This window comes from Nyctereutes procyonoides, unplaced genomic scaffold, assembly GCF_905146905.1.
Source record: "Nyctereutes procyonoides isolate TBG_1078 unplaced genomic scaffold, NYPRO_anot_genome, whole genome shotgun sequence".
In the NCBI taxonomy this organism is placed as follows: Eukaryota; Metazoa; Chordata; class Mammalia; order Carnivora; family Canidae; genus Nyctereutes; species Nyctereutes procyonoides.
Window position 1 is genome coordinate 41,584,685 of NW_026575120.1, and position 15,441 is coordinate 41,600,125.

Here is a 15,441-nt window from a genome sequence, read left to right on the forward strand (position 1 = left end):
CGCCCGCCAGGAACATGCAGTCATCACAGCTCCAGGCTGGGCGGCTGGAGGACCGATCCGAGACACAAAGCACCCGCAGTAGCGTGGGCTCCCGTGGGAAGCAGTGGCCGGCTGCGCAGTCGGGCTCCCGGGGGCCTAGGCACTGGCCACACACACAACCACCACAAGTGACGTGGCCAGCTCACTGGCCGTGGCTCCGGGATCAGGGTGCAGGGTGGAAGCCGGCCCCCCCGCGACCCTCACCCTACCTTCTGGGCAAGGTGGGAGGATGTGCAGTTGGAGAGCTGGTCGGGGCGGACACAGCCGGCCTCACGGGGACCCCCGGGGACGCAGCGGTCGAGGCAACGTCAGTCCCTGGAAGCATGTCTGAGGCCACATCATCTGCAGACGGGCAGGAGGGGATCCGCACCCTCAGGCGGCAGGGCCCCGCTGGGGGACAGCTGCGCTGCAATTCAAGTGGAGGAGGGGTTGCGACAGGGCCGAGGCCGGGGTCGGCACTGGTTTCTGCACCGTCAGGAAGCCCTGGGGCCCAGCGGGGCTGAGGCTCCCTCCTCCCGGGCTGCGGGTACAGGGGACCTGTGCGCTGCAGACGGGCTGCGGGGGCGCCAAGGGAGATCAGCAGCCAGCACCAGGGCTTGGGGGCCGCCGTCGTCCCCTGGTCACGCTGCTCTCCGGCTCAGCTGCTCCGCATGAGCACATTTACAGGGTCAGCTACACACCAGAGCGCCCAGCCAGGCCGTGGTGCTCCTGCAGACCTCAATGATGCAGTGTCTTTGGTCCTTTACGGAGGCCCCGAGTCATGGCCTGCTCTCGGGCCGCCCAAGCAGCGTCCTGGGAACGGGCCTCAGCCGTGGGCCCCAGGGCCACCTGACCCCAGCGGCGCCCTGGCCACGCTCACCCGTGCCGGGCGGGCACCCACCTGGAGAAGGCCACAGGGCACACTGCTCCCTGGCCCGACCACACATTTCCGTGGGCGACAGGGTTCCGGGCCACTGCTGTTCCAGAAGCTCGTGATTGTGACAGAAGGTCCCCAGGAGTCTCTGAAGATGAAGGGGGAAAGGCGCAGGACAGGGGGGCTGGCGGCACTCGCGGCTCACGTGGCCCGTGGGCCCAGGACGGCCTCCCCAGACGGCACTCCCGAGCGCACCCCGGCCCAGGTGGGTCCCCGGAGGCCCGTATGCAGGAGCTCCGTGGGGACTCGCTGACATACCTGTCAGCGTGGTCGCCCGGGTCCGAAGCGGCCTGCGACCTCCTGCTGGCGGCACTTAACGGTGCTCTGCTGGTGGCTTTCACAATGTCCTGCGAGTGGGACAAACAGTGCTAGTTTGAGAGCTGCTCAAAACCCCAGTACATTTGGGAAAGTAAGACTGTTTCATTCACAGGATGGCAGCTGGCCCCGCTGGGCCGCAGAGCCCCGGCACCGGATAAAGCAGGCTAGCCTCCCGTCCCCACGGGGCCACGTCCTTGGGGCCACGGGGGGCAGCTGCAGGGCAGGGGGCGGGTGGCAGGCAGGGAGGTCAGTCGGGGTCTTCCGACCTGGGCCTTTGCATGTCCCTCTGAAGGGCGCAGGGGTGTGGGCACCAGAGGGCCACGGCCTGGCCACTGTTTTGGAAGCACCGGCCTGGCTGCCACACTGGAAGCATCTGCGGGAGGCAGGGATCCCAAAGTGGATACTCTGAACTGGCTCTCAACTCAGACACTGGATTGGCTCTACCGACTCGAGCAGCTCTGTTTCCAGCACCGCGTGGCCACGGAGCAGCCCCGGTACCCCTGAGGGAACCCGCACAGAGGCAGGGCTCCGTAGGACGTTTCCGTCCAGCCGAACACCGCACGTCTCCCTTGATTTATGACGGGGTTGTGTCCAGATGGACCCATCGTAAGTCAAAAATACTGTCAAGTGGCAAATGCATTTGAAGCTCCCAACCTCCCGAACGTCAGAACTCAGCTTGGCCTGCCTCAAATGTGCGCAGGGCACTTCCAGGAGCCTACGCCGGGCAAAACCCTCGCATACGAAGCCTATTTTAAACTAAAGTGCTGACTCCCTCCTGTAACGGATTGGATGCTGTGCAGACAGGAGGAAACGGAGTAGCTGTGTGGGCACAGACGGGCCGTCGGGGCATCGGCTGCGGACACTTGCGACCGCGAACCTGCCTGGGAGCTGCTACCCAGCACCCGCGGGAGGATGAACCGCACGTCGCCAGCAATGGGAAGGGATCTCCGTTCAAGGCTCCAAGTACGTTTTCTACTGAACGTGTATTATTTTCATGACATCGTCGAAAAGTTGTAAGATGAGCGATCGTCAAGTCAGGGACCGTCTGTGCAAGACTGTGCTGCTCCTAAGTGTGCTGGACACAGTGGGGAAAGGAAGGATGAGCTCAGGGATTCAAGGGGTCTCTGTCGGCCCCACGGAGTGCCCTACCTCCTGGAGCCGCGGGGCAGGGCCTGCGAACCAGGGGACAATGCCAAGGGCCTGGGTGGGTGCAGGCAGGGCGCCTGGAGAGGACCCAGCCTTGATGCCGTCACCCACCTCGGCTGTGCCCTACAGCTGTGGCTTCTGCGACAAAATCCAGCCCCTGAGACAAACAGGCAGCGCGGGGGGGTGGGGGGGTGGAGGGTGCGTCACAACTCTCCGGGGCGGCCACCACCTCGTCCCACATGCACAAGCCCCCAGAGCCCCCAACAGTGCTCCCCTGTGCGTGTGTGCCTTAAAGGAGCCAGCACCCTCGGGTGGAGGAGGGTCCACACGTTGTTAGCTGGTGCTCGACATCCGTTTCAGCGCCAGTGGTTTCGGCCAATGATGAACGAGGGCCCATCCCCTCTGGGGGACCCACTCATGGGCACTCGTGGGACTGCCCACGTGCACCCCCCTCCTGCTCTGAGGGCCGGGCTGGGCTGGGTGCTCACCCCCCAGAGGAAGGCACCTCAAGGGCCTGAAAAGGTCCCGCTGCCCCCCGCTGCCCCCATCCCCTCTGGAGGATAGGAAACCCAGGCTAAGGCAGCCCCTCTCCTGAGCCCTGGAGCCCTGGCAGGTGGCGTGAGCCGTGAGCACCCAGAGGCAATGGGACGGGGGCAGGGATGAAGCCCTGGGGCCTGTCCCCAAGGATTCCCTGGCCACATGCCCCGGGGCCTCCCTCCCATGAGCACTCCTGTTGCGGAGACCGCTCACCCCGCACACCCCACTGCTCCTTCCTCACCTCTGCCCTCCGCCCACCACGCACATTCCATTCCGCCCTCTATCAGCTCCCTGCAGCTTCACGTCTTGCCCATAAAGCCTCCCCAAGCTCCCCAGCACCTGGGTCGGCATCGCTGCTCCCGGAGGCGGCCTGCCCTCCCCGCCAGGCCTCATGGCCCAGGCACCCAGCCGGGGCAGGGAGCGCTCACCTTCAACCAGCAGGACTGAGGACAAGCAGGAGCCCAGGACACGCGTATCCCACAGGCCGGGGGGCAAGGCCAGGCCCACGGATGCCCAGCGAGCGTCGGCAGTGCTAGGGTCACAGGGACGCTAGTGCCGGGCGTCCCCTAGCATCCGGCGGGGGGGGGGGGCAGCTCTCAAGCACCCCCCAGATGGAGAATTCAGGAGAACCCCACCCGCTGTCCTCGGGTCCTCCCACAGCAGCTGATGCCGCTGCCAAAAGGAAACCACAGCCGACCCAGGAAAATGCAGCTGCAGCTAATGAAATTTGGGAAGCGATATTCTAGAAACGTGGTCAACTTGCTGAAGGTACGTCACCCGAGCAAGTACCGACAGACCACAGAGTAATCCAGCAGGTGCAGCTCTGAACGCTGCCCGCCTCTGAGCAGCGTGAGATGCGCAGGAACGTCCGGTGCGTGGCAGGGCGGCCTCCTACCGCGGCTCGCCCGAGAAGGCCCGGCTGCCCGTCTCTCCCCAGAGCGTGGGTCTCAGCGATCATTCACCCGCCGCGCTCTCCCCCGGACCCGAAGGGTTTTCTGGGCGGGACTAGGGCTGGGGACACAACGACCCGTTCAAACGGCCCTGCTGATGCTGAGCCCGAGACAGCGAAGAACAACAGGGAAGCAGATGCGGAGGCCTCTGGCTGCTGGGGCTGGCCTGCAAGACGGGACCACGTGGGGGGCGATGGCCACCCTCCTCCCGTGACCCCGGGGCCGCCCGCACCTGAGCCCCCAAGGCTGCGGGAGGCAGTGCTGACTACCTGACAGACGTTACTAAAAGCCCCAAATATTTTACCTCACAGTCACGAAAACATAATTCCCATCGGGGCCCCAAGCTCTAACGGGGAACAGTTTTTCAGAGAATGGGGCATCCTGAGAACAGAAAGTGCCAGGCTAGCTCTTATGTTCTGAGCCGAGACAGTGGGTGCCTTCCCCTCCTCGAAGACCCGGGATTCACCAGGGGTCGGGGCAGGGTGAGGACGCGGCTCAGCCCCCCAGCGCGTCCCGTCCTGTCACTCTAAACTCAAGATCTCCAGGTCTGTTTGCCGAAAATCACCCCCAATCTGCCAGCTGAACTATGGGAGTGGGTTTTATGATCTTAACCACCCCTAAGATTCACTTGGGGTAAGGAGCTGTACTTACTCATTTGTGTTTGTTCTAGGAAAACAAATTTGGTTATCAACTTTTTATGTAACATTTAATCTACCAACTGTGATCTGTTATGGCTCCCAGACCCAACTCTGGAATGGGGGGTGGGATCCTCCCTCCAACATCAAGCAATGCTTTTTTTTTTTTTTTTTCAATTTTTGTTTTAACACCAAGCAATTCTCAGATACCAGCAAGAATTCAACTGACTTCTGGCACCTTCTTCCCAAGGCAGCGTCAGACCCCGCAGGTGACGGCCTTGGGTCCCCCCACACTTCAGGCCCCAGCCGTGAGCCCCAGGCTGTCCCCTCTGCTTCTGACCTACCCACCACTACGATGGCAGGTTCCAACACTCTCCTCCTTGGGAGGAAGCCCACAGTCACCTTCACCTGGAAGGGATGTGATAAAGGATGCGAGTCTAGGGCCAGACGGGAGGGAGCGGCACCTGGAGCTCCCAAGCCCCACGGGGCCCACCAACCCCAGTCTGCACGTGAGCACCTGCCCCGGGAGCTCTGAGGTCGGTTCCCCTGGCAACCAGCGCCCCCAGCCCTGGGAAGAGGTCCAAAGTCTCCATAACAAAACATAACAAAAGACACTCCCTGGCCCTTTACTGCCGGCAAGTCCTAGGGTCCCCAGAGCTGTGCGCCACTAGCCCTGGACCATGACTGCACCCACGTGGGAAGTTCAGCGTGGGCGTCCCCACGACCAAACAACCAAACGTGCATTTCTTCTAAATCCCAACGTGGCAGGTGACTTTTACCAAATGGGGTGTAGTCGGCTCCACCGGCCTATCCTCCTCAAGTCAGGCCTGCCCTCCTTCCCGGGCAGCAAAAGCATTTTACAAAACGAAGAGTCTGGAGTTTGCCCAACGCAATACTACGCAAACGCCTCCTCATCGAAGCCGCCAGGGCCCTGGTTTGCAGCCCCAGGTGGCCATGAGGGGGCGGGGGGGCTCCAGGGAGCAGGGCCCTGGGGGGCGGCAGGAGGTCCAAGGCCTCGGGGACGCGCGAGGCTGAATACACACCCTCCGCCTGTGCAGACCACAGAGCCCCCCGGGGAGGCTGGGTCACCGAGCAGGTGCCGATGGGGTGGGCAGCCCACAGCCCCAGGGCAGCAGGGGTCTGGGAATGCAGCCTCACGTGAACCCCTGGCCACCCCTGCTCCCAGATCATCACAAGGGCACCTTGGTGACAGCCTTTCTCGTTAACCTGGAAACCCCCCCAACTTGGAACTTTCCTAAAGTGGCGCGTGAGCCTTGAAGAGCTCCCGACAGGAGCAGGCTGGACAGTGAGATCCCGTTAATCCTCAGACACAAATGCCCTGAGGTACTGTGTGCACAACTGGGGACGTCTGTGGGGAATATGGGAACACCTGTGAGGAGTACTGGGGACCCCCGTGACAAGTACTATGGACCCCTATGAGGAAGGAGTACTGAGGACCCATGAGGAGTACTGGGAATCCCATGAGGAGTACTGAGGACCCATGAGGAGTACTGGGAATCCCATGAGGAGTACTGAGGACCCCATGAGGAGTACTGAGGAACCCCATGAGTACTGAGGACCCCATGAAGAGTACTGGGGATCCCATGAGGAGTACTGAGGACCCCATGAGGAGTACTGAGGACCCCATGAGAGTACTGGGGACCCCATGAGGAGTACTGGGGATCCCATGAGGAGTACTGAGGACCCCATGAGTAGTACTGGGGATCCCATGAGGAGTACTGGGGATCCCATGAGGAGTACTGAGGACCCCATGAGTAGTACTGGGGATCCCATGAGGAGTACTGGGGACCCCATGAGGAGTACTGGGGAGCCCATGAGGAGTACTGAGGACCCCATGAGGAGTACTGAGGACCCCCATGAGGAGTACTGGGGATCCCATGAGGAGTACTGAGGACCCCCATGAGGAGTCCTGGGGATCCCATGAGGAGTACTGAGGACCCCATGAGGAGTACTGAGAACCCCACGGGGAGTACTGGGGAGTACTGAGGACCCCCACAAGTACTGGAAGTTGAGCTGCAGGATAATTTCTTCCAGGGGTGGAGAGGTTCCAGAAGCCTCCACAGGACTGGCTCCTTCGTATCAGGACCAGGACGCACTATCTGGCCTGACCACACTTGTGCACGCGGAGTCGGAGCTCTTCCTTCGCAGCAGTGTCACACGCAGGCAGCTCTGTTCTTGGGACCCTGACCCCGATTACCCCTGCAGCTCGCTAACACTCTGCCTTGCTCCTCGAGCCACCGAGACACCTGTCCCCACCCCTCGATCCCCCCGCTGTCGGCCGTTCTGATGGCCACACACAGACGCCTTTGCTCCGACGCCCAGCAGTCCAGTCTTATTAACCAAGGCCTTCCAAGAGCTCCTCGACACCCCAAAATAGGATTTCCGTTCCCTGGGCCGCCGGAAGCCTTGCCGGCGTGGGAGCCCCCGGGGTGCAGGCTGCCCGCACTCATGCCTCTGGTCTGCACCCCGGCTTCCCACAGCAGATTCGGGCTTTGCAAGTGAACCGGGCCTCAGGGACGCAGCACCAGGCTGAAAGCAAGTGTGATCCGCTCCTGCCGGACCAGGCAGGCTTTCCCGGGCTGCACGGGCCACGCGTGCGTCTTCTGGAAGCAAAGCTCGAGCTCCCCAGACACGTGGGGGTGGCTGCTCTCAGGACGTACCTGGTCCCAGGACGCCAGCGGGGGCGGGTTCTCCAGAACCTGGGCTTCTTCCCCAAATGTCAGTGCACCTGGAGGATGGCTCACCTTCGCGGGGCTCGTAAAAGGCACAGGATTAGTGTGGAGCTCTAGGGGAAAAGGGAAAAACAAGGCCTGAAGACCAGGAGAGAGGGGATCCCAGGAGCCGTGAGCAGAAGTCCACCCAGGTGAACACCCCTCCCGGGCGGGTCACGGCACCGGTGCCCGTGGGACCCGCCTCTGAGTGGGCCGTGTCTGCGCCTGGTGTGGCTTCTGACTCACTAGTGAGGTGTCTCGGAGGTAAGTCCGCGCTAGGCGACGCCGGGAGCCCCGAGGCCGGAGCCCACGCTCCCACCCGGCCTGGAGGGCTGTTCTCCCTCCTCCGGGGCTTCTCCATCAGGAACATGGGACACAAAGCGGGGGAGCCCCAGCCCTAAAGTCTGGGCGGGGATTTGCTGGGCAAACGTGAAGACCAATAAGATGCACCAAAGTCTCAAAGCCAGGACGCTCCCACACAAAGCCTCCCTCCGGAGGCCCCCGCCCCGCCCCCGGCGCGGCCAGGCCAGCTTCCACCTGCCTCGGCTGACAGGGGTTAGACGGAACATGCATCCGAAGGAAAGCCACGGGCCGCAAAGGGGACCCTCCGCACGTCGGCAAACCAGGGCTCCGCACGTAACCTGACCGGCTTCCAGCCTCGCCCAGAAACCCCCAGTGAGGAATTTCTGGGTGAGCATCAGTGACGGACTCTGTTTCCCCCGAAAGGGAGGTGGGGAGACCCACTAGTGAGACCTCTGCCCTTCCCCTCAGGGAAGGTGACCTTGCCTGGAACAAGCCTTTCTTTTCTCTTCCTAGTAATTTCCTTGTCCTCCCTTCCTGTAAAAATCTTCCATTTTGCGCAACTCCCGAGAGCGTAACTCTACCTGCCGAAGCATGAATTGAACTTACTCAGTGGATTTTTTTTTTAAGTGATCTCTACGCCCAACATAGGGCTCGAACTCACAACCCGATACCAAGAGTCGCCGCTCCACTGACCGAGCCAGCCAGGCGCCCTGGAAGTTTGATTTTTTTTTTTTTTAAGATTTTATTTATTTATTCCTGAGAGGCAGAAACACAGGCAGAGGGAGAAGCAGGTTCCCTGCGGGGAGCCCGACGCGGGACTCGATCCCGGGACCCCGGGGTCACGCCCTGCGCCTAAGGCAGCCGCTCAACAACCAAGCCACCCAGGAGTCCCTGGAAGTTTGATTTTTAAGAATTGCACGTGTTTTAAAGCCGTACAAGCTGGTGCCGGTTCAAGGGTGTTTGCGATGCCCTTTTCTCTAGTCCTGGAGATGCTGGCAAAGGTGCGGCCCCTGGGCAGGTCCCCAGGGCGGTGCCCAGATGCACAGGTAGGAAGAGGCGGTGCTCTAGTTGGATTCCCTCAGGCTCCTCCCACACCCAGCTCTGCTCCAGGGGTGCCGCAGCCTCGCCTGGAGGCCAGAAGCCAGGATCCCCAGGACCAGCCGTCCCCAGCACCGCCCAGCCCGTGACACTGGCCTCCGCCTCCCCCAACCTTCCAGGACAACGTCCAGCCTGATTTAAATGTTTTGAGTCAACACCACTGGATTCGAATCATGCCAATAAAAGGCGACCCAAATTAACCCACAACCATGTTCCCGAGGGTCCTTTAAAATAATGCTGTGAGTGTGGCGACCTGCCACCCACGGAGCAATATGCCAACCTGGGTACGAGGTGACTCCCCAACTAATATGTCCCCGGAAATGTCTGCGAATGAGCTAGGGTGATAAAGCGACTTCTGTTCTCTGAAAGCAAGCGAGTCCCAGAGTTGCCGCGCTCAGGCTATGAGAAGGAAACGCAGTGGAAATGCCCCGGGCAGCAAAAATTGTATGAAAAAATCTTGAAGACACGTGGTCACAGAATCACATCAACAGAAATCGCTAGAGGAGAAATGGGCTGGATGAGGGACATCATTCCCCACAACCTTCACAGAGGAATGGGAGCGCTGCTTTGGCCTTGGGTTCAGTCCACATGCGGAACCCACCCCACACGTGCGCCTCCTGGCGTCTGCAGGCTGGGTGCACCGGGTGGGTGGGAGCCGGGTGGGAGCGCAGATATGCCTCCCCTGCAAAGGAACACTGGAAATTAAGCAACCATTTGGGATTTCTATTTTCTAGGATCAATAATGGACGTCCCGTCCTGCGTTGGTGCAAGGAAACCTCAGCCCTGTGGCCGTGAAGCAGCCCCCATAACCTGGGCACCCCGTCTCGTGGCTCCGGGGTGGCCCCCAGACTCGGGGGTTCTCAAGGTGCAGCCCCTGCACAAGCAGCAGCCCCCAGGGCCCCTGAGGCATAATGGCTGGGGCAGCCCGGGATCTCAGTGAGCCCTCGGGGGGCCGATGCCCTGGAGTGAGGAGACTCCAGGAGGGGTGGTGGGAAGGCTCTGGGCCACACGGGGCTTCCAAAGCCCAAAGCCTCGCTGACGGGCAAGCCCGGGGCCAGCTGCCGAGTGTTTTCGCTCCCTGCCCTCACCTGGCCACAGGGTTAGGATGGCCCCTCTGGAGGTGGCGCCACCGGGCCTGTCGGGGGCCAGCCGTCTTCCCAGGCCCTCAAGGAGCACCCCGCCCGAGGCCGAAGCCCCCGCGCCCCTGGCTCCTGTCGGGTGGGAGTCGGCCACGGGTGCCGCAGGAAGTCCCACGGTTTTAGTCACAGCCACCCTAGGCCCACTCTTCCCTCCGGGTCCGTGCGCCCCGCATCCAGTAGACAAGCATGTCGGGGCCACACACGGACGTAAGTGCGGGGCCAGTTCTCAAATCATGACTTGAAACGGATTCCTCGTCTGACTGTTAAGTAAGCCTCTCTGGCTTCAGCTCGGGGAGCAGAGCAGGTCAGGCTCGCGCCCCCCTCCCCGTCATGCCCCCGTCCCCCAGCCACGTTCACCTCTCCGGGGACCTGACCCACGGGGAAGGGAAGGGCCGGACCAGCAGCGACGCGGTGCCAGGGGTCTTTCCCGTGTGCCCCCACCGCGGAGCAGGGTGGGGGGCAGTGCAGCTACGCCCCAGGCCAGGTCAGGGAGACGGGGGAGAACAAGCAGCTTGGCCTGGCTTGACCTTGAAGGTGATGCTTCCAGCGCCAACCGTCCACGGCGCCTTCCCACGTTCCCCGAGGGCGCCCACCGAGCTCAGGACGCGGCTCCAGGGCCCTGCGTACAGCGGCGGTACGTGCCCCTCGGGGCTCCCTGGGCCCACCGACCTCTGCTCTGCTGCCCAGCGGGGGCTGGGGGAGGCACTGGTCACCCCCCTACACGCTCTGGCCTCTCGGGACCAGGGGCACCCATGCCTGTGTCCAGGGGCCGCCAGCCACCCAGAAAGATCCATGTGCAGTGAATCAAATAGGCCTGAACCGAGGTGTGGAGTCTGGGTCTTGAGCAGACGAGGGGCACCCTTTGGGGTACCGGGCTGCGGTGTGTCCGGCGGGTGTGAACCCCGCCCCGAGGCTGGGCTCGCCTCCCCGCGAGGATGCACGCACACACGCAGGGTCACCAGCGGGTCTCCTACCTCCGGGTGTGCCTGTGAGGCCGGGCAGCCTCCTGCTGAGAGAGACGCGGTCTTCTCAAAACTGGCTTCTGGAGGCGACGGTGCAGCCGAGGCCACCCGGGGCCGCCGAGCACCCTCTGCAGACCGGGGGCTGACGGGGGGACGGTCTGGGCTGGGGCCTCTGCCAGCCGCCCCGCGAGCCATCCCGGCGTCTCCCTCCCAGCCTCAGCCTCACCGGCTCCCACAGGCCAGGGCCATGAGGAGTGAAAGAACAGGCAAGAGACCAGCTGGAATCGCACACATCACAGGGCACAGCTACAGGCGTTTCTGCAGGGCCAGGGGCAGGTCACATGGGCAAGGCCCCTGGGACCCCAGGCCTGTCCCCACCCGAGGCCAGAGCCAAGGGCTGCGCCTGGACGACGTGTGACGGCAGCAGCCCCCCTGAGCAGTGCTCTCAGGGTGCAGACCACGCAGGTGCAGGTGCCCCGACGAGGCAAAAACCCTTTCTACTACAAACAATGGGATGGGGTGTAGAGAGGAGGATGTAAACCTGGGAGAGACTCACCCGGCCCGGGGGGCCCCCACCCGGCTCTGGCCACGCTCCCAGAGGGTGTGTTCCTGAAGCTGCCCCCCACTCCCCGTGGGACGGCACTGCTCACACTCCAGGGAGGGACAGGGCTCCTGTGCACCCAGGGGTGCCGACGGGCACCTCAGTATTTCCAGCACCAAGAACGAGACTTTCCTCTCCATGGCCAGGTGGGCCCGGCTGAGCCCAGGAAGGACCCCAATGCTCCCCCACACCTGCCGGCACCTTCTTCTTTCCCTGAGACTGGGGGACGCAGAGCACTGGAGGGACTCAGGACACCCTCCTCAGGGCCACGGCTTCACGGTAGGTGGTATGGGGAGCACTACCTGGGGCTCAGCTCCATCAAGGGAAACCTGCACCTAAGTCGCTAAGACCCCCATGTGAACAGACCCATCAGGGGGAGGGCGGGGACCCCCATGTGAACAGACCACCAGGGGGAGGGCGGGGACCCCCATGTGAACAGACCACCAGGGGGAGGGCGGGGACCCCCATGTGAACAGACCCAGCAGGGGGATGGTGGGGACCTGCCATGTGAACAGACCCACCAGGGGAGGGCAGGAACCGACCCCCCATGTGAACAGACCCACCAGGGGGAGGGCAGGGACCCCCATGTGAACAGATGCATCAGGGGGAGGCAGGGACCCCCCATGTGAACAGACCCACCAGGGGGAGGGCGGGGACCCGCATGTGAACAGATCCAGCAGGGGGAGGGTGGGGACCTGCCATGTGAACAGACCCAGCAGGGGGATGGTGGGGACCTGCCATGTGAACAGACCCACCAGGGGAGGGCAGGAACTGACCCCCCATGTGAACAGACCCACCAGGGGGAGGGCAGGGACCCCCATGTGAACAGATGCATCAGGGGGAGGCAGGGACCCCCCATGTGAACAGACCCAGCAGGGAGGGCGGGAACCAACCCCCTATGTGAACAGACCCACCAGGGAGAGGGCGGGGACCCCCCCATGTGAACAGATGCATCAGGGGGAGGTAGGGACCCCCCCCATGTGAACAGACCCAGCAGGGTAGGGTGGGGACCCGCATGTGAACAGACCCAGCAGGGGAGGGTGGGGACCCCCATGTGAACATATGCATCAGGGGGAAGCAGGGACCTCCCATGTGAACAGACCCACCAGGGGGAGGGCGGGGACCCGCATGTGAACAGATCCAGCAGGGGGAGGGTGGGGACCTGCCATGTGAAGAGACCCACCAGGGGAGGGCGGGAACCGACCCCCTATGTGAACAGACCCACCAGGGAGAGGGCGGGGACCCCCCCATGTGAACAGATGCATCAGGGGGAGGTAGGGACCCCCCCCATGTGAACAGACCCAGCAGGGTAGGGTGGGGACCTGCATGTGAACAGACCCAGCAGGGGGAGGGTGGGGACCTGCCATGTGAACAGACCCACCAGGGGAGGGCAGGAACCGACCCCCCATGTGAACAGACCCACCAGGGGGAGGGCGGGGACCCCCATGTGAACAGATGCAGGGGAGGGCAGAGGAATCCCCCTGGCAGGCCTGGAGGGGGAGCTGTTCTGCCTTCTCTGTCCTGGGGCTTGTCCTTAGAGGCCACTGCCACCGTGTGCTCTGGGCATGTCCCCACTCAGGTCCTCCGGGAGCAGCAGCTCCCCCTGCGCCACCCGCCAGGTGAGGCTACGCAGCACAGACCTTCCGGGGACGCCTGGGCCTCTGTGGCTGTAAGGGGACCTTGGGTCCGGGGGGCTCAGACGTGTCCACACGCCACGGGCTCACACAGGCACTTACGGAGCGCACGCGCACACACGCAGACACAGGCACTCCCGCCTCTGCACACTCGCAGACACGCGAGCACACACACCGAGGACAGGCACACAGTGGAAGGCCAGCTCGGCGCTGGGGTGGGCACAACAGCCAGGAGACCTCCCGTGCCTCCGCGGACAGCCACCGCGGCTGTGACTCCACTGCTTCGGATACAGGGCTCGGTACTAGTGCCAAGGGGCCCTGCGTCGGTGGAATTTCTCACAAGATCCGGAGGTGCAGGTAAAAAGTGACGGTGACATCCCCAAGCCCTGTTTCCCATCCTTCTGGGAACAAAGAGGTGGTCCCGCAGAGTGACACAGGGACCACCAAGTGCCAACGGCAAGGCTCCCGGAGCTGCCGGGAGCTATTTGGGATCAAAGCAGAGCGAGGGGATAACAGCCAGAAAACCAGGTGATGGCCGCAGCGGGCAGCGTGGGGACACAGCGAGGAACTGGCCCACGGAACCAGCTGCTCCCATAAACAGGCGGTAACAAGACAGGCTCAGGGAGCCGAGGCCCAGCCTGCTCCTGGCGAGCTCCGGCTGAGGACAGGGATCCTGTTCACCCTCGAAGCGCCCTGGGGGGCGGCAGGTGCGACAGTGGGGTCACGTGCACTTTCAGGAGAGGCCAGGTGTGAGGAAGGGCAGGGGCGGCCTGTCCTGCACAGGCCCCTAGGACGCGGGGCACACACAGGCCCCGGGTGGCCACCTCCGCGCACCTCGCTGACCCTGGGCCCGGGGCAGGGCGCGTGGACCGCGGAGCCCCCAGGGCCGCGGGGCCCAGCACGACGCACAAGGGTGTGCAGAGGGGTGACCGGAACGAGGCCTGCGCTCCTGCCCCACGCTCCGCAGGGACCCTCGGCACCGCCCTGCCCTGCGCCCCCTGCGCGCCTCAGCTGCGCACCCCCCTTCCCAGGGCTGGTCCAAGTCCTCCCAGGGCAAAAGTCTCTTTTTTTTTTTTTTCTTAATCTTTATCAGTTCCCGTAATTATGTCCACGTTCTAATTGGATTGGGATTTTACAAGAGTTAGTTTTACTCTGTTTCGCCCAGGAGACTAGACCACTTGGGGTGAGCCCTGGGAGTAGACTGGGGGGGGCTGCATGTCCTGGGGGGGGTGCTGGGTGCCGCACGCTGTGGCAGGAGCTCGTTCCCGGGGTGGGGGGGCTCGGAGGACGACCCAAGAGCCCGCAGGTCCCACTGAGGCAGCGCTCTGAGCCTGGGATTTCCAGGTGCAGGTGAGTAAACAGACCCCGAGGCCCTGGGGGGTCAGGCTCAGCCGGTGCTCAGCACACGCGGGCCGCACTCGGCCTCCCAGCCCCCGGCTTCTCCCAGCAGGAAAGTGTGTACTTTCCGCTCCACCAGGCACGGCCTTCACGCGAGCTGTGCACACAGGAGGGATCCGCGGCAATCAAACACCCGCCGGGTGGACAAACAAAACCCCTCTCCAGAGCCCTACAGCTGCCTCTGCGACCCCTGGTCACCGTCCTGGCGAATGTGACGGCCCACTTCTGAGCCCCCCACCCCCCACCCCGAGCTGGCGTGGCACCTGCAGTCAGGGCCATCTCCTCCCGTGGGGCCTCGGGGCCCCGGCTGACGCTGCAGGCACAGGACTAACCCAGCACGCTGGGACACAGGAGGGGGCCAGCGGGGGCCCCGCACAGCAGCAGTGTCCCTGTGCTGTCCCACGTGCCAGCTGTGGCCACCTGGGGCCCCTTGAGCCCATTCAGGTACGTGGATCCAGCATCTCCATCCTGTTAGCCACGTTTCCAGGGTCAGTGTGGGCCCGGGGCCACCACCGTGCCGCTCATGAGGACGCAGAGACGCCACAGAGGTGACAGTGTCGGAGGAGCTTCTCAGGCTGCTTTCCGTGCAGACGCTGTGGACGGAATCGGTTGGTGGTTCCCGTTGGTACTGCCACGGAGGCCCGTGGGGAGCCACCAGGAGTCCCCAGGACGGGACGGCTCCGCCCAGTCCTGGAGGCATTTCCCACCGCTTCCCTGCACCAGGACTGAGCCCCCGGGAGGGCCTTCCGGGACGCAAGGCACCTGAGGCAGCCGTCCAACCCTCCTTGGTTCTTGCTAAACTTCAATGAACAAAAGCCACCCTCTTCAGACTTGTTATTTAACCACAAACTCCGTGTTTCGGATCTAATGCCCGACGCACAGGGCAGCACGGTGCGCACACCTTCCGGCGGCGCGTGCGTCAGTCACACGGCGGCAAACAGCCGGACACTGCGGGGTCACCTTCCTGGGCTGTTAGCACAGGCCTTGCTGCCCTGCACCCCACGGAGCTCAGCTGGGTGCACGCGCAGCAGGCCGG

The 15,441-nt window shown here is 63.4% G+C and overlaps 1 protein-coding gene across 1 annotated transcript in view; it reads right to left on the reverse strand.

Annotated features, from left to right (window-relative positions):
• Positions 1-291: 291 nt before the first annotated feature.
• HUS1 (HUS1 checkpoint clamp component) overlaps positions 292-15,441 on the reverse strand; it is a 31,270-nt gene continuing 16,120 nt past the window's right edge. The window contains exons 8-11 of the mRNA XM_055335536.1: positions 7,220-7,344; positions 1,211-1,299; positions 920-1,040; positions 292-440 (exon numbers count right to left, since the gene is read on the reverse strand). Coding sequence (XP_055191511.1) covers positions 378-440; positions 920-1,040; positions 1,211-1,299; positions 7,220-7,344 — 398 coding nt within the window. The 3' untranslated portion in view covers positions 292-377. The remainder of the gene's footprint in view (positions 441-919; positions 1,041-1,210; positions 1,300-7,219; positions 7,345-15,441) is intronic.